Source organism: Ascidiella aspersa, chromosome 9 (genome assembly GCF_963924565.1).
Source record: "Ascidiella aspersa chromosome 9, kaAscAspe10.2, whole genome shotgun sequence".
Classification (NCBI taxonomy): Eukaryota; Metazoa; Chordata; class Ascidiacea; order Phlebobranchia; family Ascidiidae; genus Ascidiella; species Ascidiella aspersa.
The window spans coordinates 5,252,083-5,274,548 of NC_139455.1; the positions used below are offsets into that span (position 1 = coordinate 5,252,083).

General features: G+C 39.3%; 1 protein-coding gene across 1 annotated transcript in view; it reads right to left on the reverse strand.

Annotated features, from left to right (window-relative positions):
* The window catches only part of LOC146132033 (uncharacterized), a 31,619-nt gene that overhangs the window by 1,139 nt on the left and 8,014 nt on the right, over window positions 1-22,466 (reverse strand). The window contains exons 5-21 of the mRNA XM_083397185.1: window positions 21,853-21,998; window positions 19,605-19,775; window positions 18,616-18,739; window positions 13,661-13,821; window positions 12,822-13,035; window positions 11,803-11,997; window positions 10,658-10,775; window positions 9,797-9,878; window positions 9,306-9,401; window positions 7,491-7,644; window positions 6,400-6,574; window positions 5,705-5,781; window positions 4,474-4,620; window positions 3,366-3,635; window positions 2,056-2,200; window positions 1,334-1,462; window positions 263-878 (exon numbers count right to left, since the gene is read on the reverse strand). Of these exons, the coding sequence (XP_083253311.1) occupies window positions 263-878; window positions 1,334-1,462; window positions 2,056-2,200; window positions 3,366-3,635; window positions 4,474-4,620; window positions 5,705-5,781; window positions 6,400-6,574; window positions 7,491-7,644; window positions 9,306-9,401; window positions 9,797-9,878; window positions 10,658-10,775; window positions 11,803-11,997; window positions 12,822-13,035; window positions 13,661-13,821; window positions 18,616-18,739; window positions 19,605-19,775; window positions 21,853-21,998 (3,020 nt within the window). The remainder of the gene's footprint in view (window positions 1-262; window positions 879-1,333; window positions 1,463-2,055; window positions 2,201-3,365; window positions 3,636-4,473; window positions 4,621-5,704; window positions 5,782-6,399; window positions 6,575-7,490; window positions 7,645-9,305; window positions 9,402-9,796; window positions 9,879-10,657; window positions 10,776-11,802; window positions 11,998-12,821; window positions 13,036-13,660; window positions 13,822-18,615; window positions 18,740-19,604; window positions 19,776-21,852; window positions 21,999-22,466) is intronic.

Here is a 22,466-nt window from a genome sequence, read left to right on the forward strand (position 1 = left end):
ATTTCTCCTATACCGACATCTTCAATTCCTGTAAGTGCAGCAAAATAGATATACATAGCACACTTATGGATACCAATAACAAAATAATCAATACAAACGCGTCAGGTAAGCAGTGGTCGACAAGCAGAAACCCGATGCCAAAGGTTTCGAATTTCATGAAGATGCATCATTTTTAAGTTAACTGTCTGTATGGGCTTTGTATTCTCACGACGCCTTACTACAACCATTATGCTCCAAGTTAACTATATCAAAAAGCGCCTACCTTCGATATAAGATCTTGGACGCTTTCGACGAACAGATCACCGGTCGACTCGGCCCGCCAGCTGTTGCCCCGACGACAGACACCCCCGGGCCAGGAGCGGCTGGGCGAGGGCCGGAACACGTTGTCCGAGAGGCGGTCGTCGGAACCGGACGAGTCGAGGCGCTTCCGCGCGGCGCCGGGACTTCCCCGGGCCCGCTGTTGCGTCACTGTGTCAGAGAGGAACTCTCGTTCGGCGTCGTGGGCGCTGGAAACGCGGCGAATCTGCGACGAAGCGCTGGGGGAGAGAGACTTACGCCGTTGGCGCCGACGACGCCGCGCCAGGGGCTTTCCCGGCACCGAGGGGGTTCTCTTCAGGGTCGAGAGCTGCCGCTGCGGGGAGCTTTGGGATTTATTCTCTTGTCGAAGTGGGGAAGCACAACTTTGCGACCCCTGGGGTTGTTCGGCGGCGGCTTGGGGCACTAGGGTGGCGTTTGGGTCCGCGTGAGCCTTTTGGGGGTCAGGGGAAGCCCCCTGGGGTGTGTTTTGATGGGGTTCGTGGACGTCAAGACGCGAGAGCTCCGGCTCGTAAGCGTCGAACACGTTCTTGTGGATCTTGGAGAGCTGAAGGACCGCGTATCTGCCGCGAGATGATGAATTAATGGATGACTTTGTTGGTTTATATCGTTTTAGATTTAATAGTCAACCTACAGAGGCTGGTACTTTATTTTACACAAAGCAGCGTTTATTGTAACGTGGCAATTTTTACGCTACGATATCATCGACAACACTAAGTCCGCTCAAGATTGTTTCTTCGACCGTGTTAGGCCGAAATCAGCAATTTGTTGTAATATTATTTTGGTAATAAAAGTTAAAGGCACTATTGAGTTATTCGTGCTGCGATTTGCTTTAAAATCTAATTCTGGTTTTTATTTTGTTTCTCCATTGTGACCAAATGTTCGAGAATCCTTGGAGATAATTGTCATAGATTTACCGCCTAGCTTGTACAGAAACGTTGGCCGTCTGGCTACAAAAAAGTCGAGTTTTTATAGACTCTAAAAGCAAAGGGCTGGAGTAAGGGGTTAAGAAACTCACTTGAGATCTTCTTCAGTGCAAGATACCGACTTCCTTCCGTTTGCTCTTCCCCTCTGAGCAGAGAAGTCGTCATCGTCAACAAACTTCACCCTTTTGATGTTAAGGTTGTCGGAGGCCGATCTGCTAAGTCTATAAAGGAAAGTTAAAGAGATGTCCATTTTTGGAGCATAATGGTTGGAGGTTGTAGTAAGACGCAGTAAGAATATTAAAGCCCATAGAGAAGTAGGCAGCATTTTAAATGTTTCGGATATCTCTTTCTTCATTTTCAACATGAAACGTTCAAAAAGCTACCTACTTCTGAATGGACTTTAATTTTCATATTATTGGTCTTTTGTTCTTTACAATGGCGATTCGTTTTCAAAAATATGCTGAAGCAGTATATAAGCTCTTTAATCTTTTATTGACCCTTCGCTACGTCTCTTTTCTTCTTTGATTTCTGTATTAAAGGCTTTATGTCAGACCTAAGCAAAACTACAACCGCCCGCAGAGCCCACGGCCTCACTTTACGTAAAACTTCCTAAATCAAGGATGTTTCGGTTAATATAAATATAATCAAAGATTACTTTAAACCGGTAAGCACGACTGTAAGCCCCCGGTGTATTATGATATGTATTCCGTTATATTGTCAGTTTATATTGTCGAAGTACGACTTCTGTAGAAACCGATCACACAGTTTTTCACACATGTTTATGGATGCATTGAAGAAGATAAATATTGCTTACTTGTTGGGCTCCTCCATGGAAGAGGCGGTGGTGAGGGACTTCTTCCGGATGCAGGAGGGGAGAGCGCTGGAGGGGGTGGTGGCGGGGAATCCCCCCTCAACGATGTAACTGCTTTCCTCTTTGGTAGAAACGCACCCAGTTTCGCCTGGAAATAGAGGGTACAATAACATTAAACCATACGATGAGAAAAGTGGTCGGTTAAAGCAGTGTTTCTCAACCTGGGTGCCGCAGCACTCTAGGGTGCCATTTTTACCGCTCAAGGGTGCAGAGAGATTTTGCTCTATTGGTAAGCTTCTTAATACAATTTTTTGTGTACGATAAAAGTGCGAAAAATTGCTGCACAGTTAATATGCTGGTTCAATCTCGTTTTTTGTAACGTTACAGTTAACCACTCAACAAAAATGCGAGCAAGGGTGCCGCGAACTATTTAAAGTTTCTGCCGCATGTCAAAATGTTGCTAAACACTGAATTAAGCGTTACTGTTTTTTTATTTATAATAATTGATTAAACGACATTCAGGCGGCAGTCTTGGGACTGAAGAATGTCATTTGTCGTGACTCGACTTACAGCGGGTAGCGCAACAATTTTCAGGAATATTACGTTGACAATATTACAAAAGTGTGCAGTAATAATTGAGGTGAATTTCGTTTATGTAGATGGACTATTAAAATACTTACAAAACAAAGTATATTTGCATTCATCAAGAAACATATTTGCATTCATCAAGAAACATATTTGCATTCATAAAGAAACAGACAACCTAAAAAGACCCTAAAGAATAATTTTAGTAGCAAAAAAAGCCGATAAAACTGTGCTTTACAGGTTTACCAGTTGGAAGGAATTACATAGGTTAGACAACTGGTAAGACTCACGAGATACCGATTTCATAATAATTCACAAAACTCACGAAACAAGGTCTCGTGACAGAAAATTCACAACTAAGTTTCTTAATGAAATAAGTCACGAAACGCAGGTTTCACAAGTGAAAAAAACACGAATCAAGGTTTCGTGATCCCGTAAAAAAAGCAAAAAAAAGTTTTGGAAAGTGAAAAATCACGAATCAAAGTCTCGTGATCCAAAAAGTCACGAAATGAAGGTTTCACAAGTGAAAAACTCACGAAACAAAATCTTGTGATCCCCTGAAAAAAATCACAAAACGCACGTTTTACAAGTGAAAACTTAAAAAAAAAACTCTCGTGATCAAAAAAGTCACGAGACGCAGGTTTCACAGGTGAAAAATTCACTAAACAAGGTCTCGTGGTAAAACGCAGGTTTTACGGGTAAAAAATTCACAAAAACCAGCAACTCACCCAGGGAGGCGCTGAGAGAGCGTAGAAACGACTTGAAGCCTCGCCTCTTTTTAGCCTGCTTCTCCTGCTCGTGGTGAAAGTAGAACTCGGTCGGGTCAAGTCGGGTGGTTACCCGGGGCTCAGGCGGGGGTGAAAGGGTCACAGGGTCTTCAAGGTCCCCCTGTTTCTCGGGAGCAATTTCACCATTCTGTTCGCCTTCGTCGACCACGATAGAGACGTAATTGGGTTGAGGGCTTTCGCATGCTACTGAATTGCTGCTGCGCTGTTCCTCTGTAAGTTGAAATGCACACAACTTGAGTTTGAATTACGGCGATACGGTAAAAGTGCTCTTACCCAGTCTAGGACAATTGGATTTACTTTAGCCGTTTAAAATAAGATTAAATCAACGTTAGAGCACTTCATTTTCTTCAAATTAGATCATAATTAGAATTACATCATTTCAGCTTTCTGAAGTTAAATTATGAACTAGGTTAACTGAATTCCAAAAAAAATAATGTTAACTAGAATTAAAAAACTTAAAAAAAAACAATAAATTATTCATATCCAATTTAGTTTATTTCGCAATTTATTCGAGTAAGATTTTAATGGAAAATATTCCTGTGCTATATATTATATGTTTTAGCATATTTTATGCTTTCCGGCTATAAAATCATCCACAAGTCGTTCCGTTCAAATAGTATTAATTTAAATTCTTCGTTTTGACCGTAAAGCCGTGCCGTTGGGCAACGTAGCATTTTCATAAAATCCTAAATAGATTCAATTTAGAATTAGTGGAATTTTACTCTAATACATTGGATTTAGAAAAATAACTCATCTAGTTGTCCAAGTCTGCTTCTACCCACTTTGAGTTTGAAATCAGTCGGGGTAACATTTGTTTTAAATGATGCTCTTTTTTTGACATATTAAACTAATTCTTGATTCTTGAAATTTGTTGGATGCAACATGATTTAAACATGTTGAATGATGATACTTTTTTGTCAACATTTTATTAAATTTACAGTTCCAACCCATTGTTTGCAATGTTGGCATCTACCCCTTGATAAAAAAAAACAGAATCCAATGCCTTTAACCTACACCGATCATATTGCCAAATTATTTAAGCTCTTACCTATGAGAGGAGCAAATTCGCTCCTACTGTTCTCCTTCTCCATGTTCACCCTTGCTCCTTTCCTCGTAATAGGAGAAGAGCCGTGGTGGACTGGACTCATCTTGGCGATCTCCTCTGAGCGAAAGGAGAAGCACTCCTCTGAGGCGTCTGTTGATGAGCAGTAGTTTTATAAACGCTTATCTGCTAAAAATTAACTTGACAATCATTAGAGATTTGGTTCTCAACAATTCATGGTTATAGTGCCTCGCCCCCTTCCATAGACTATAAATCAGCATTCATTCACATGGTCGTTTGTTGTCGGACGTTATTGTAATTTATATAAATTCACCATGGTTTAATTAAACACTCAATTTTAGGTGGTAGCTGGAATGCCCAGTAAGTTATGGGTAAAACAACATTGGCCAAACTACACTGGAAGCCTTCGACAGATTAATCAAACCAGTCGTTTCATAAAAGTCTATTGCTGCTACAGATTAACTTAAGGAAATCATTAGAGCTGCGGTTCTTAGCAATTCATAGTTTGTACCTCGCCCCTTTTATAGACTACAGAGTAGCATTCTTTCAACTGAACGATTCTTTGTCGGACGTTATTCTCGTTTACATAATTCAACCATGGTTTAAATCACGGCTGAGTAGTATGGACTCGGGACTCGACGGAGTCGGTTTGCTTTGCTGAAAACCGGACTCGGGATTCGAGTAAGACTACCCCGAGTATTTTCCAAGCATGTATTGTAGCTGGATAAATAATATATCATCCATATGAGTGGATTGCTGAATATGTACCTTTACTAAGTTATACTTAACATGGTAAAATAAAGTCTGTAAAGTCGGACTCGACAAAATCGCACATTTGGCTGGAGTCCGACTCGGGACTCGGACTCGGGCTTATTTTTAACCGACTCCGCATTGGATAAACTACACTGGAAGCCTTCGACAGATTAACCAAACCGGTCGATTAAGATGCAAACAAGGCAGGCTAGAAAAACTACAGCGTGCGGCGAGGTTCGAATTTACGACCTCTGGCCATACCGGGTCCGTCGCCCTGCCAACTGAGCTATATCGGCTCAGATGTGAAACTATATAGAATCCACCTTTCTTCATGTTATGATCCTAATACATTTCTACCTAATTAACACAAAAAAATATATATTCTGGTTTGTGTTTTTATTGTACCGTTATTTTGACTTCATACAAAACCTAAATGATCTACTTTACTTTTTTAAAGTCTTACTTGTGCTGTGGTTTCTTGATTTGAAGGTCTTGGTGGCGTGTGATTCCGACTCCCATAGATTACACGAGTAATCCGACCTTAAAAGGTATTTGTTTGCTGGTAAACTTGAACTTTAAACCAATTTATTTTGATTTGCACTACTTTTTCAATTGAGCATGGAACAGCTACTAAATTAGGCCATGCATCAGGGGTAGAATTTATACCAGTGTTGTAATAACTTAAGTCAATGACTTGACTTGAATTAAGTGCACTAAAGTCACGATTTTTAAATAATTTGACTTTTAGAGGGTATATAATCGGACTAATTTACTGCTTTTAATAGTTTAACGTTTGATTGTTGTGACAAGGACTTGATTTGAAATTGACTTGCTCTAATTATGACTTGACTGGGACTTGAATTGTCATTTATTTAAAGTGGCTTGACTTGGACTTAAGTTTTTTTTTAAATGACTTGTTTACAACACGGGCTGATACGAACAGATTAGCCTATACTACGCTATAAAGTTTTATATTAACGTCTTTTTAGTTTTCCACGTGTTATTTCAATATCGATTAATCTTATATAATATCCCCGTCATGCAACTCACCACAAACTATAGACAGTGCAGTTACTGCTTTTCAAGTAAATATTACCAAAACTACTAAAATTAGCTAAGAACCGCTACTTCATACTTTTTTACGATATTCAAACTCACTTGATATCCCGAATGAAAGAATCGGCAAACTCAGGATAAAGATAGTAAACATCAAAAATACCCTGGACTGAAATGCACTCGACCTCGCAATACGTCAGCGCCTTGACGTCGGCATGTGACGTCATCATGATTTGGGAGTTTCCCTCCACGTCAGCGCCGTAGATGTCGCCCTTGCCTGGTTGGGAATTATAATACTGTTGTCTGGCGTGTTGTGCGTTAACGCAGAATGTGAGCTTTTAAATTTTCGTAAAGGACAGTTTTAGGTGGATAGTGTATTTTCACTATTTTACCAAAAAAATTTAGCATCTTTTACACTTAACAGCATTTCAGGTCAGGCTTTGTTCACTACCTGGATTTTGTAAATAACCCAAAAGCCAGACACACACAAAAATAAGTTTTTGGCAAAAATTACGATGCCTCCTTATGTTTCTTTTACAAAAAGTTAATAGCAAGAGATGCCCTTTTTACCACACTCTTATAACGCGTTTGCCTTCCATACAAAAAGCTAAAACCTTACAGCATGCAACCATTTGTTTAAAAACCACACTATTCGCAGCTACCTAGATTTCCATCAACTTGTTAAAAACTAAGTTTTTAGTTGCCCAAGTCATGTCATTGAACATGAAAAAATAAAACTATGAGCAATAACTCAACTAAAACTAACAAAAACTGATCACAAGGCGAGCAAATTCTTTTACCAAAATTGATAAATAACCCAATGTTATTAAAAAAGATTGAATAAAAGCACAATGACTGAATAGTTCAATTTAAATCATTTGTCCAAAAGCCTTAAGTCAAGTCGAGTCAAAATACTTAAGTCAAGTGAGGTCATTTCGGTTAAAAAAATTATCTCAATTCAAGTCTTTTAGTCGAAACAATTCGGTCAAAAGACTCAAGTCAAGTCAAGTTTGTCCAATAGACTTAAGTCAAGTCAAAAACCTTAAGTCAAATCAAGTCGTTTTGGTCAAAAGAGGTAAGTAACGTTACTTCGGTCAAAAGACTTAAGACAATCAAGTCATTTTTAAACAGTTACTCAAGTGCAGTTAAGCGTCAAGTCTTTTACATTCAGTAGTGTCAGTAGATATACGCACCTAGAATGCCGATGACGATCTCGTTTCGTAGAACTTCCAGTGATCCGTTGCAAACCACGTTGACCGTTTCGAGGGGATCCCCCTCGTAGATCACGTGTTCACCAGGCGCCACTTTGCATCGGCGAGCGTGCAGCGCCAGGTAGCGGCGAAAACCCTGCACAGCAAAAAAGTCGTTTTTTACGTTTTTTTATGTTATGTTACATCTCTATACTCGATCATGACAATCAATCATTTTACAATAATTTTCTCTTAAACAGATAAAATTATGTACGATTTTCAAATTTTATTAGAACACTACAGGGCTGATTAGATTTTAATTAACTCAGTGATTGTTCAATAGATAATAACTAATTTATTCACAAAAGTTTGGGTGTTTGACGGCGTCCGGACAAATTTGGACTCAGATCAAAATTGGACTCACATCAAGCGCTTAGTGTTACGCTGGTTTCAGGCTACAGTATATAGTCACACTTTAAAAACCTCGTAACAAAACGAAACACAGAAATGCCCGGCCTCATTCTCTCTGGCCCGACTTGACAAAAAACGGTAAATATGGCGCTTCTCTCACAATAATTGAGGGAGAGTGTAAGCATTAACTTCTTCACAAAAACGTTGCACTACAAAAGTTTGATGGTTACTTTAGAAAGTGCCTTTCAAAAACAGAGCGGAAAAATTAAGGGCACTTATTTGGCCGTCGATAAGATCCAAAAAAAGATGAAGTACATTCTGCGCAACGACAGTATTTAATAGGCGAAAATTGGTGAACAATTGTGTTTGTTTCAGGGTCCATTTATATTTCGTTGCTACCTGTTGTTGTTGCATGTCCTATATTTCAAAATCTAAATGGACCGAAAAACAGACTGTTTTTTTTTTTAATTTTAATTTTTTTTAAAAGATTTAGATTTTAAGGTCCATTCTGGAGGAGCGGATTAAACGAAGACTTAATTTCTGCGCGCTGGCTGGAGTTAGGCGTTGCGTGGTCTTCAAGTCAAGCTAATTAACATCGAGTTTTTGACGCTAAGTCGATTCTTCTCCTCTCTGGACGCGTCAAACTTCCTCGGACTGTCAACCCGTCAATCATCCGTCAGTCAGCTGTCAATCACCCGCGCCGTGCTGACGATTTTGCGGCGACGGCGGCTCTTGGCATTATTTATTCATAACACCTCGCGCAAAGACGTCCGGACCGAAATTCGCTTTTTCTACGGCAAAAGCGACAAGTTGCCCGCGACACTAATGTGTCTTTAAATTTGGCCGCGACACTAATGCATCTTTGAACAAAGGTTAACCCACTTTCAAATATCCCCAAACGGGACAATCCCTACACAAAAATATTCCCCGAAAGGGGGTATATTTGAAATGAATTAGGAGGGTAAAAGCGCCTTGACGTCAGCCAGTGACGTCATTATTATTTGGGACTTTCGCCCTACATAATGAGCAAACACCCTTCTTTCGGTAATTGGTAATTTAAAAAAACATTAACTTTGAATGTTAATGTAGAGTATGGTAGACCTGTTTTGCAGCCCTCACTCACTGATTTTTAACATAGAATCGAGCAAAAAAAGGACAATTTATGTCCATTGAACATTCTACATTTTTGTTTCCGTATATTTCTTTCTTAGGCGCTCAAGTGTGCGGAAGTTGTCCTTTTTCATGCTTTCACATTTTTTTGCTAAATCAAGCTTGTGTTAAGCACTTACAAAACCTGCTAGCTGTTCAGTATAAACCGGAAAGCGGAAAGGTGTACTTTCAACGCATTACAACACTGCTTAGGCCGCTGTCAAAAGTTTCCAGAACCACAAGTGAAATTCTTCTCACCTGATTTCCGATCTGAAAGAGTGGCATGTTGAGAAGCTCCTTGTGCAAATGCATCGCAACGTCTGCTCGAATTTCTCGGGGAAAGTCCTTCAGGATCTGCAGCAACAAGCAATTCAGCAAAGTAAATTAAACGCGAGCACACTTCACGTGCTATGAAAACAGTCACATATACTTAATAATAATTAATCAAAAACAGCTCCTCTGGTTATGACATTAACCCTGAAGTAGAGAATTTTAATACAGGTTGCCGAAAAGTTGGTAACAATTACAATTACCAGATTTCAAATTTTCATTTGCATAATATTGACACCGCTTTACACAATTGTCCATTAAGGGTGCGTAACTAAAAACCGTACATATTGTACTAAATAAATGTACATCTATTGTACCAATATGTCGACACGCCAATAACTAGGCGTATTATTATATCTCAATATTCAAAATATTCAGGTATTTACTTCTATTTTATAATTTAATTTTTAGACAGTTACCTCATGCGGGTTTACTCCACCACTTTCTTCCCACGTTTGTTGAAAAAAGTCGATCATTCGACGTTTAACGGGCTTCGAAAGACTAAATAAATTAAACAACATTCAGTTTAGAAACCACCCCTTGATAAAAAAGATCTCGGCTTTGTGGAAAAAACAGCAAACCTAATGCTGTCAGTAAGCAACAAAGGCTCTACAAACGCTGGAAAGAGTTTTAATCAGAGACCTGCCTTTCAAAGAATCACTTTTTTATATAAATTAGTGGTCCAGCAAGTTTTCGAATGACATTGTTATTGTTTGCTGAACAATGTATGTCGCAGCCGTAATCAGTAGTTTGCGCTTTGACTTTATGCAGAGTTCACAGATACATCTACTGATTGAAATGTGAAATCAACGTTTTGTTTTAAGTGGCTGATTTGGCCGAAAGCCAAAAAGCGCTGTTCGCAGTTGGTCTTTGGCAATAGGGACAGTTGATTTAGAGGTTTTTTCAGTTTAACTGTTCACAGTCAACTTCTAGTTAGATTTAAAAAACTGCCTCTAAGTTTATGATTATTTTAGTTGTAGTTTGTACTTAAAGCTAATAAACAGCAAAGGGGTAGTTCCGTTCTTTAGCAACCTCTAAATTTATGATTATTTTAGTTGTAGTTTTTACTTAAAGCTAATAAACAGCAAAGATGTAACGCTGTTGTTTTAAAATCTTCTGTTTTTGTGGGCAATTAGATGCACTTTTACTGTGTTTCATTGAAAATAATTTGGCTTGCTTAGGTACCCGTAATCAACCATCGATTAATATGCACTTGCTGTTTTTCGGATTCACATCCCGCCAACAGCTGTTATGACAAAAGCAAGTCTCGTGCGCTGCACCTGTGAACTTTAATGAAGTCTTTGAGGTCGCCCATCTTAATGTCGTACTGCTGTCTTCTGGCATACATCCGCTGGATAATGGCCGTAACGTTGCCGAACACTACGGCGTGCATGAGTGCTGAAAAGGTGAGAAATCTTAACTGTTAATGAGCAAAGTCAAAACCTAAATAAGTGTTTCTCAACCTATGGATGACGTTTGATTCGGTTGGGTCGGCAACTGTAGCTAACAAGGTTAAATTTGTGAGATTGGTTCTAAGCATCATTGCTCGTAAAAGTTAAGACCGCCAAGCAGTTTAATCCGGCCCGCGGCTTATTTTCCTTAAAATACATAGGCTAAGTCAAGACGGCACGGATCTTTTTTGTTTTTCTCGTTTGTTTCACACGATTTTTGACAATTTTACAGACAAATAGCGACCTTTGCACTGTGGCACTCTCTTCAACGAAAGTTTAATAAACTTAGCCTAATATTTATATATTTTTTGCGCGTCAAAAGTATTTTGTCTTTAAAATATGACGCCAAACTCTGAAATATACCGATTTACATTTTGCCAACCTAATTTAGTTAATACCATGTTGTGTGTTTCTCCCGATTTATATAGTCTTTGCAATAAGGCCGTTGTACCGCAGGTAACATATCGGTATCTTAAAGCTTTGAAAAGAAGAAGAAAACATTGTAGTTTTTTTTGTACGTAATTTTCATGTATTTTAATCCTAACTTTTGGGTCAACGCACCCTATATCTTGATAAACGTCAATACATCAAGCAATGTACTGTACATTTTTTTGTCTGTGCTAAATCTAAAGTAAAGTTTGCATTTTAAAACATATATATATATATAGTCGCAATTTTTTCGCGCTTCGCGCGTATTGCATGTGTTTTATATCCTATTTTTGATCCGGCCCGCGACTAAAAATAATTGCCCACCCCTGATGTACATCCTAGCCCTAATTTTATAGATACAGTCTTACTTAGGTGGGACACATCTAAACTTGATAAACAACGCACTATAACAGAGTAATAAAATAATGTAAGTCGCACCCCACAGCCTAGAACGGTACCACACGCGTTTAATGTGTTTACCTAGCAATGATTTTCAAACTATGACGTCACTCGCTGAATGACGTAATCAGGACTAGTGTCCTCACCTCCGATCATCATTACGCAGATCGAAAAGATCTTTTCGCTGTTAGTGTTGGCCGACACGTTTCCGAAGCCAACACTTGTCAGACTGCTCAGCGTGAAGTACAGTGACGTAATGTAGGACGTTGTGACGTCAGGACCCCCGGTGCCGTTGGCGTAGAAGGGACGGTGCAGGGTCTCGCTCAGCTCGTACAGCCAGCCTACGTCACAAAGGTGATTGTTTACTTGTGGTGTTGATTTAAATTGTAAATACTGAGACTTCACTATTATGTTCAGCCTACGTCACAAAGGCAATTGTTTACTTGTTTTAATTCAAGTATAGGATTTGGTCGTTTTGCCAGCTTTACCAAGAGTTCTTGCTGGTTTACGTGAAATTGGTGACACAGTTAGTTAAATTTGAGTTAAATTTAGCTTTAAATTTTTTTATTCTGTTTTGATATTTAGTATTTAAGTCTGCTGATAAAATGTTTAGGTCAGAGCTGCATGGTAAAGGCAAAATTTGAATTTCAAACTTATCCTCTAACTAAGACCCTATGGCAGTGGTTTTCAACCAAGCTTCCGCTAGTTCAGTCCAAGTGTTTCGCAATTTTTAAATTGTTTAGCTAATTGCGGTGTGCACTGGGGTTCCTCGAGCCAGTGGAATTATTGCACTGGGGTTCCTCGAGTCAGTGGAATGTTTTCATAGGGTTCCACTCCAGCAAAAAGGTTGAAAAGCACTGCCCTATGGAGTGTTAAATGATTCTTTTATGAAGTGTTACTTATAGAATGATTCTTTTATGAAAAGTGTTACTTACAGTATGATTACCTTACTTAGAGAATGATTATCCTCTAAGACCTTAGAGAGTATTACTCAGAGAAATACTTTTTAAAGGAGTGTTACTACGAGAATGATTACCAAAATGTATACAACCTGGCATTATAGGATAGCTGATATCTCAGCCGCCATAAACACCTTCCTAGTTTTTTTTCGTTTCGTTTTTTAATGAAACGCCAAATCGTGACCAAAAATCTTGTGCACACCCACCGACGCCGTCTGAAGTGCCAGTGGCCTGTTGTTCGAACTCATTCCAGCCAATTGTAAGCCAGATGCATGCGAGCCAGTGGGCGACCAGCGCGAACATGATCATCAGCATTCCGAGCACAATGCTGCTGTACTGTGACCAGCGGTCTATCTTGTGCAGCAACCGAAAGAGCCGCAGCAGGCGCACTGTCTTGAGCAGCGGCACCGGCTGGGCGGCCTGCGTGTAAATTAGTTGTCGTTAGACGGCGCTAGTAAGTTACGCAGCAAGGTCTTGTAACGTCTGATTGATAAATTGCCTACAAAGTGATAATTTTGTCAAGTCACTTTTAACAGCCGGATATGAAACGGTGTTTCAGCCTTACATTAGGTTTGATTTTTGTTGTTGGACCTGCATCAGTCTTGTGTTTATTTATCTTGAACTGAGCAGTTCGTAATTTTGTTGTCTCTTAGAAAAAAAGCGGATGCCAAAATTTTAAGAACCACTGACGGTGTTATTTGAAAGTTGTGTTCGGTTGGCATTTTCATTGCATTGGAAGATTGTTTTTAGGTTTTTCTGTAGATAGTCGTAAGTGAATAAACTATATATTTAAGGTTAAACCACAATTTGCGAAAACAAGGTAATACTTCCAATTACATCAACTACAAACTGATAAACTGTGCTTTTCCTTTGAAAACCGCGCTGGTTATCTTCAACGACCCACTAGCGAAAAATCCAGTGATTTATAGGGCAGCGGACAAGCGGTATAGAAATCAAAATGAAATATTTCAGAAGTCAACGGAAAAGGTTAATGTCACAAGCCAACATTAATAACCAAAAACCCACGGAAAAATGAACGACTCACGAAGTTAATGTCGGAGATGTGCGCGATGGTGTCGACCGGCAGGGCCGCGATCAAGTCGAAGAAAAACCAGGTGCGGAGGTAGTTGAGTGCAATGCTGCGAGGATCCGACACCACCCAGCCCGACTTGTTCACGTAGGTGGTGCGGAAGGTAAAGACGATATCTAAGAGAAGGAAAGAAAATCGTAGTTATCGGCTGTTTGTAGTGTAAATACACAAGGTCTGTCACCACCCTATAGCTTTAGGTGGCAAAACGGCCTTCATTTTGTATCTTTTTTGGTATGAAATTGCCGAGTAACTATTGAAGGAAGTTGTGACAGTTGGTGACTGAATATTGCTCAAATTTCGTAGCAAAACTGATTTAGTTATTAGTGAAATAACAAAAAATAACCCAAAGTAACATTTTTAAGTTGTTCGACTTCCAGGCTACATAGGCATGGTCATAAGTTTTGGTATTTGTAGGCCAATTTTTTCTCTGTGTATATTTGGCTACATGTTCAACGGACCCAATGTGCCACTTGTGTATGGAATTTTCTTTTAAACATGATGACCCATCGTCCTATTTGTGCCTGTTATACATCTTTTGTTAATCCTTACACAAGGCAGAGTGGTATTTTCACTTTATATTCGCCATGCTCTTTTAATTGAGTAAATCTTAAACAAGGCTTGAGGAACCAGTATAGGGCCAATATGATTAATATTTTCTCCCCACTTCAAACAGCATTTCTCATTCCTAAAAAAAACAAGCAGGCAATTGCACCGATTTAAAAACTATATATAAACCTATAAAGGCCAATAGCCTAATTATGGTCTTCGCAGTATTTTTATTTATCGATTTTTCTAAACTGCTAACGCGGATAGGAGTCGACTCAAAGCGGAACGATTTCAAGAAGTCTAAAGACCAAACAGGAAAGTGATCAATACCTGGATATTTTTGTTCGCGTGAGCCTTGAAACAGTAAAGCAAGCTTCAGGAGGGTTCTTATTAGGGATTTCAATACTTGACCTTCATTCCGAAACCGATGCCCTATTTTTTGGAGAAAACTATTCCTATCTGACTCGATACGACATTACGTCATTGGTCATTACTATGCTCCAATAAATTTGGAACATTCAGAGTTATTTTTACAGGCTATCAGGCCACGCTTTGCTTTAGGTTAAAGGAGTTTAATAACCTCCGGCTGTAAAACTATACTATCTTTGATAAATTAACCGCTAAAGGTAGAATCGCTATTTTAAATCACAAATCATTGCTGAAATTCCTACATTCGTTTGACATCGGATCGGCACCGATACTACCCTAGTGTCTGACTAGTACCGATACCACCAATTGACACCGGGCATCGGCTACGATACGATAATATCGGTCATCCCTTATCCGAATGCAAATAAAACTGTGAACTGAGGAAACAGAAACATATCGTGTCTAAACGTATAGTAAGAACATCGAAGGCCATATAGAAATAGCATTTTGAACGTTTCGAATATCTCTCTACGTCTTACTACAACCTCCATGGTTAACCATGGGCGCCCGCACGGGGGGGGGCAAAGGGGGGGGCTTGCCCCCCCCCTGGAATGTCAAAATGCGATTATTAGTATTTTTGTAAGTGTAATATGTATTACTTATACACTATCCATTGCCCCCCAGTAGCGTATCCAGGGGGGGGGTTCATACCCCCCCTTTTTGTAAGTGATATTATCGTTTTTTGTTCGTTTTTGTCATGGTTTAACAAACTGTTCGAAGCGGCGTGCTTTCAAGTGATTAGGTCACGCGTATAAATCTATTGCGAAACCAACATCGAGCGCAAAATGCCGTTTTTCGTCTTTTGTTTGGTCGACCGTAAACGCAGGATACTTTTTCTCTTTCCTTATTTGTTTAGGTTGTCGACTGATTAGCAAGTGTGTATTCGACAATTGACAACGCTAAGTCAAGCCTTCTTTCTTTTTATCTCGCTAAAAAAGATCGAGTTATACACCGTATGTTCCTCGCTGCTCGGTCTCTGCGCTAATACCCGATGTTGGTGTAACATCGACATTTGTTTAACTGAAGCAGATTCTTCTATGACGTCATACTATTACTGTTTTATGACGTCATAATTCATTAACGTCAGTCGAAAAATAGGGAAAATCCCTAAGTTGAAAATTCAGGACCCCTTTTTTTGATTTTTGGTTACGCCCCTGATTGCCCCCCCCCTGGAAAATTTTCTGCGGACGCCCCTGCCTCCAACCATTAGGCTCCATATAGCGTGGCTAGTTTGACGAAGAATTAAAAAGAAGCTAGACCGAAAGGTTTTTGCGTATATATTTACACCACACCCCATGGCCAGTTGGAACGGATCATTTAAAATTGGTCGAGTCCGTTTTGGAAAATTGATTTTTAATTTTTAATTTTTTTATTAAAACTAGTTTAAAATGTTGGAACCTTTTTGTTTGACCCAAATGCAATCGGCTACATTTTGTTCTTTCAACCCGCTAGTGTTTTTGTACCGTTTGTTTTCGTGATGGTCAGGTATAACGTAATCCATTATACCTACCGCGCCTAAATAACAAAGATTGCACATTAATCTCCACTTTTTAAAATTTCTGACCAACCACCTTGATGATCCCGCCCATAACTGCGGCCAGTGTCTAAGGTCAGCTGACTTACGTGTGCAAACAGCAAAAACTGGACGGACAAAAAGCTTGCCTAATTACTTCAGTTGTCGGATTACGCGCCATTACCCTAAATACGTTAATCTCGCATTTTGCGTTCGATTTTTTCAACTTGACGTTTTCGGCAAGCCTTTCCCCCAATTTCTTTGTAACGCATTGGGTGGTAATTTGGGTACGCGTGAGGCAACAAACTAAATCGGGTGCCGACGCTATTTTCTTCGCGTGCCTTCAAAAACGCGCCTCATAAATAATTAACCAGCGTCCGAAAAAACCAACGCGAGCAAAATTTAGCACGTCTAATAAATCTCGAACGGCCGAGAGCTTTAGGTGGCATTTAAAACGCCGAAATTTCTAAAGTTTTTGAACAAAAAACTTTTTTTAGGTTTGTGCAGTGTTTTAAGGGGCCAAAAAGATCTTTATTAATATAGCCTATACTTGAAACTGCAATAGATAATAGCAGTTAGTGTAAGTAAGGGGTGGTCTTAACGTAAAAGTATAGTTAAATAAAAAAGTTAGTCATATCGGAACTTTGGGATTTTACACCTTAAGTTGCGTAACATGGCAATGAACGGTTTGGGAAAAACTGGACAAAATAGAGGCTAATACACGTATAGAAGTTAATTATAGCCCTAATTACTTCGTTCTAAAACGACATACGTATCTTTTTTTCACCATCGGCTTTTGGCAATTAAAAAAGTTTTTTGTCTCTTTGAATTTTATGCTGAAACAAGCAAACCTGAAATGACCGCTTTAAGAAACCCGCCTACGGTGAGCTTTGAACTCGTGACCTTGGGAAGTTATTTAAAGGCTCGCACAAGTCAAGATATAAGAGTCGAATTTAAGTAAAACATCTGTAAACGTGTGTTATTTACTATGGTGAAATAACTATAATTCTGTTTTATATTGTTTTGAATATAACCGACGTAAATTGTAGGTGATGATTCATTTTCTCATTTATCATTTCATAATATATTTCATTTTATAGACATATAATGGGACATAAATTTGATTTCCCAAAACTGTACTGTCTTCAGTTTTATTATTAATCTAATTAGACAGAACCGACAAAGTTTTAGTTTTCCTAGTTAGAAACGCACATATGTCGGCATTTTTGTTCCCAAATGTATTTTGCACACAAAACCAAAGAAAGACAAGGCTAAACGATATTTTATTAATATTTTGTTAGTGTCTTGTTCGGAGAAACCATGCTACCATGAGTGGTGATAGTTTTGCGGAGTGTAATTTTTGAACAGCTTATCTTACTATGAGTATTGCGTAAAATTTTCCTATTGTTTTATGTCAAAATGTATTAAAAGTTGAACTTTTAAGCAGTTACCTTCGCTGTTCAAAGAAACGCTACAAGTCTACATTCCGTTTTTTTATAGCCCCAATGTTTCTTTGAAAAATACCAAACAAGTTCCTCTGCCGTAATTCAGTTTATTGTGGTAATATCATATGTAATATAATGCCCCAATTCCCTTAATTATACAAAAATGTATTCGCTTTATATAAAGCGATTCCATTCTCGACTGTCAGCTTTAGAAAATCCCTCCTGACATTTTTAACCGAAAGCTTCAAGTCCTTCCGTCATGCATAGTTTGAAAGCAAGCGACCAGACTATAGGGCGCAGGTGCCTATTGCGCAGTTTTTGTTTTGCCAGGCAAAATTCTTGCGAAACGCAGATCGATAGAACGCAATGGGAAAGTTGGTCGTTAACGTTTTGCGTGGCGTTGGACTGTTTTTTCAAAGATAGCACATTTGTAGCCCGAAAGCCGCATGTTAAATACCCGCGTGAAGTCAGATTTTGCTGATTCCAGGGAATTCCTATCTTAGAAAGTCTGTTTCTATCTGAAGCTTTGGCCAGTAATGATTTCAATCTATTGCTTTACTTGCAACCACCAAATAAATTTATTTTACGTCATACAGAACAAAGATAGAGGGACGAATAAAAAATTAGCAGCGCTTTTTGTGACTGATAAGAAAATCCGCGGTACGTTTTACTTTAATCTAAGTGATTAAAATAAAACCAAATAAAAAATGAACTAGTTTAGTAACTATTCTATAGTTTGAAACACTATATACGGATCTGTTCATAAGTTTAATGGTGAAAATTTTAAACGCCTTTTAACGTCTATTTGGGCCGTTATTTTCACCATTAAACTTATTCTATAGTTGATCTATAGAATCTTAAAAGGGGGCTGGGGGCCCGTTTAGCCTCCTATAATCTCATACAAAATATCCAAATGTCTGAGTAAGTTAAAATTATAAATGCTGTTTTTAAAATTTCAACGAGCAATCCCCGCTTACCGACAATGAACACAATTTCGACAAGGACGTCCATCGCCAAGCCGGCTGGGTTATTTTCAGGGTGGCTGTGGTGATTGACGAAAAACACGCTTCGCGCCGTCGCGTTGCCGCCGACGGGGACCGACTGAATAAAAAAACATCAAAAAAACTTTACCACATATAGTATTAGGAGAAAGCAAGCCTTAAAAGTTGCGCCAAAATACATAATCGCTCACTTTAGTAATGAGAAACATTAAGTTTTTCATGGCGATAGGCTTAAGTGTAAGACTGACAATTCATCCCGTTCGCAATGAGAGTTATTCGGAAAATAAGGGAGTATGTGCTCTTGTGTGTTTTTGCATTTTTTGGCTAAACCTGTCCAAAAATCGTCATAAAAAGAAGGTATGTAGTAGCCCTATCGTGTAACGATCATATAAATGGCAGCTATTTATGCAAAATGACACTTATAGCCAGTGTGTGTAAACAAGTCGAAGTCCGGGTCAAGTCATTTCTAAAATAACTTAAGTTCAAGTCAAGTCATAATTAGAGTAAGTCAATGCCAAGTCAAGTCCTTGTCATCGAAATTGAACGTTAAACTATTAAAATGGTTAATTCGTCCGATTATGAGCAAATAACCCGGTAAAAGTAGTCCGAAAAATAATCTGAAACGCAACATAGAGCAAGCAAATATTTTTATATGCCAAGCTTTTTATGTCATTTGTCAAAACGACTAAAGAGGCAAAGCCGGGTCATTTGAAACATTGACTTAAGGGCGCACTTAAGTCATCAAGGCACTTAAGTCAAGTCATTCAATTTACCCTCTTGGTAATCAACGTAGAAAAAAATATAGTTCTAAGGTTAAAGAACATCCGGGATTTTGTTTGCGTTCATTACTTTGACATTAGAAGCAAACGTAAATAAAACTTTATTTTTTTTTTATTTTTTTTTTTTTTTGAAGTAATTTAATATAAGTAAAATTTTCTCGAAAAAACAAAAAAAGCACCTCGTACCTGTATGGCTGCATAGTAGGGCACCACTGCGGTCACGTAGATGGTGACCAGCACCACAAACCAGTCCCAGATGGTCTTGGCCGTGGCGAAATGCAGGATTGTGAGTGGCGACTTAAGGGCCGCGGCAACCTTGTACTCTGGGACGGTGCTTTTCCGTCGACCCAGCAGTCTCTGTAAATTCCAGCAGCAGTTATGTATACGCATGTATAGCCTGTATAGTATGTACTGTAAAGTGAGGTTTGGAGAGATATGTAGATGCAAGCAACTCCGTAATAGGATGCAAAAAGCTTTTCGTATTGGCAAAAATTTAAGCATAATCAGTAGATTTATCCTTAAACTTTAAGCATTTTGGGTCAAGTTTTATGGATTGTTATGTTTCCGTGCCTCATCCGGGCCGGGGTGACGTTGCCATGGCCCCCCAAATTGTATGTTTAGCCTACGTAAATGCATTTTTTTTTCTTGATTTTGTTTCCACTATGCCTTACTTTACTTTATTTTGATTGTTTTTGTAAGACAGCTTTTGTAGTAAAAGTAACATCTTCAAACTAAAATTATAACAAAATAAACGAACGGTGTAGTGTTTTTGCAGATCACCTAACTTTATGACGTATAAAATTGTAGCGTCACGTTTTAACGTAATTTGTAACGTCATTTCATGACCACCTAAACAAAAATCCTAAATGCGCGCCTGTGCCCCATAGGTGGAATACTTGCCTATTATATTACAATAATTTGTAAACGCTCGCTTGAAACTACTTGACTTTCGGTAAACCTTATATCAAAAGAAGTTTTTTGACAAAACAATCAAGATGAGATTTGTGCTATGCTCGTTACTTGAGAAATATTCTACTTTCATCCTTGATGTGTGCCGTTATCGTTGGCCAGTATAGGATCTCAGAAGGGCTATCAACAACGCACCAAGACATATAGGGTTCAGCGCATGGCTTGCTTGCGTAATGCGTGCGTGCGTACACGCGCCGACCACAAGAGAAGCCGCCCAACATAGCACGGTAAAGACGACTGCAAAGGGTCGTACACTCAGAAGAAAAAGAAGCGGCTCGATTCAAATCAACTTAGCCTGGTTTCGCCGGGCCCCAATCCGCCCACCCGTAATGTCATTTGCCAAATAAGCGCGGTCCCGGCGCCGCGTCAGGTGCTGCAAGCGACTAGCGGAGACCGCAGGTAACTTAACGACGTTACTGCGGCGCGCGACGAAATATTGGGGGTAGGACGATTCCTCTATGGCCAGCTGCCTCGACCGGCGCCTCTGTTTCTGTGCCGCTCGTTTTTCGCCACTTTTTGTACTGTGCTTGTTTATTTTTGCTTGGTCGCCCTTTGGACGTGCTTCCACTTTAAAAGCACAGGAGCCTCTAGATTTGGCTGCGGCCGCTTTGTGCGCCTCAAAAACGGCCCAACTTTGGGCCGCGAAAATCGGGGCTTCACCTAATTGCCCGAATGACCTTTCCAGTGACACAATTTCGTTAAAGTTCCACGATCAAATTAAGCTCGCTAAACCCACAGCATAAAAGAAACATCTGTGTGGTATTACCAACAAATATTACCATTTCTAGAAGTTGAAAACCACACATTAAATATAGTTTAAAATTTTTCTAGGACCGATAGAATTGTCTTGTAACTATCGGCAAGTGAGTTTTTGCACTAAATAATTAAAACTCTGAGACCTGAAATACAAAGTCACCGCTCTGTTCTATAAAGATTAATCGAACAGAAGAAAAACAATTAGTTTTTTTAACGTGAGCCGATTTGCGTTAAAGCATATTCAAATATAGTGTATATAGTTGTTTTTTTAGCCAAAAAATGACTTTTCAACGAATGCCAAGGTTTAAGCGTGTGTTTGGCTTGCGCACCCTAAAGAAACTATTCCTTTATTGGCTTGCGCTCCCTAAAGAAATTATAACTAGTTCGCGGCACCCTTACTCTTATTTTAGCTAAGGGGTTAACTGTAACGTTAAAATAAACGAGATTGAAACAGTGCATTAACTGTGCAACAAGGTTAAAAAAAAGTTATGTTTGGCACTTTTATCTTACACAAAATGTGCATTAAAATGCTTACTAATAGAGCTAACATTGGAATTCTAAATAATTTGAAATATCTCTCGGCACCCTTGAGCTTTAAAAATGACACCCTAGACTCTAGAGTGCCAGGGCACCCCGGTTGCCACTGGATTACAAACGTCCAAGCATATTAAAAACGCCGACTTGTTTAACGCATCACGTCACCACTTACGTCGGCAAAAGTTCGGAAGAATCCCTTCCTCTTCTTCTTTTCGAGGTTCTCAGAGAGGTTGTAAAGAACCGCTCTACTTCTCCGACGGTCGTTAAGCTTGTCAAAAGAAGGCTGCTGTGAAATGACGTCCGGGGACACTGGAATCTCTGTGCGGTGAAATAAGGCAGCTTTAGTAAAACTCACATGATGGACGTTTCCAAGAAAAGGGCTGCTTGGTGTTGTTAGAATAAATCCATCAGTTTCATAGCATATGTACTTTCGCTCCGGAGTCTGAGTCGGACTCGGGATTCGGTACTCGACGGAGTCGGTTTGTTTTCTGGTGTTGGACTTTAAATCGCACATTTGGCCGGACTGGGGACTCGGGATTAGGGATTGGGGGCTCGGGGGCTCGGGACTCTGGTTCATTTGTTTGGCCGGAGGTTGTTTTCAACCGACTCTGCAGTCCTGTGTACTTTTGACAGCAGGCGTACTTGGCTAAAAAGGTGGCATCGGGGCCAATTCGATGCCTATATGTTTATTTTAGTTATGCTTTGCCGTCCAAAATAGCGTTTTCTATCGTTGCAAGTAATTAAACAGACAAAACAGAATATTAACACGTAAATGTATATAAACCA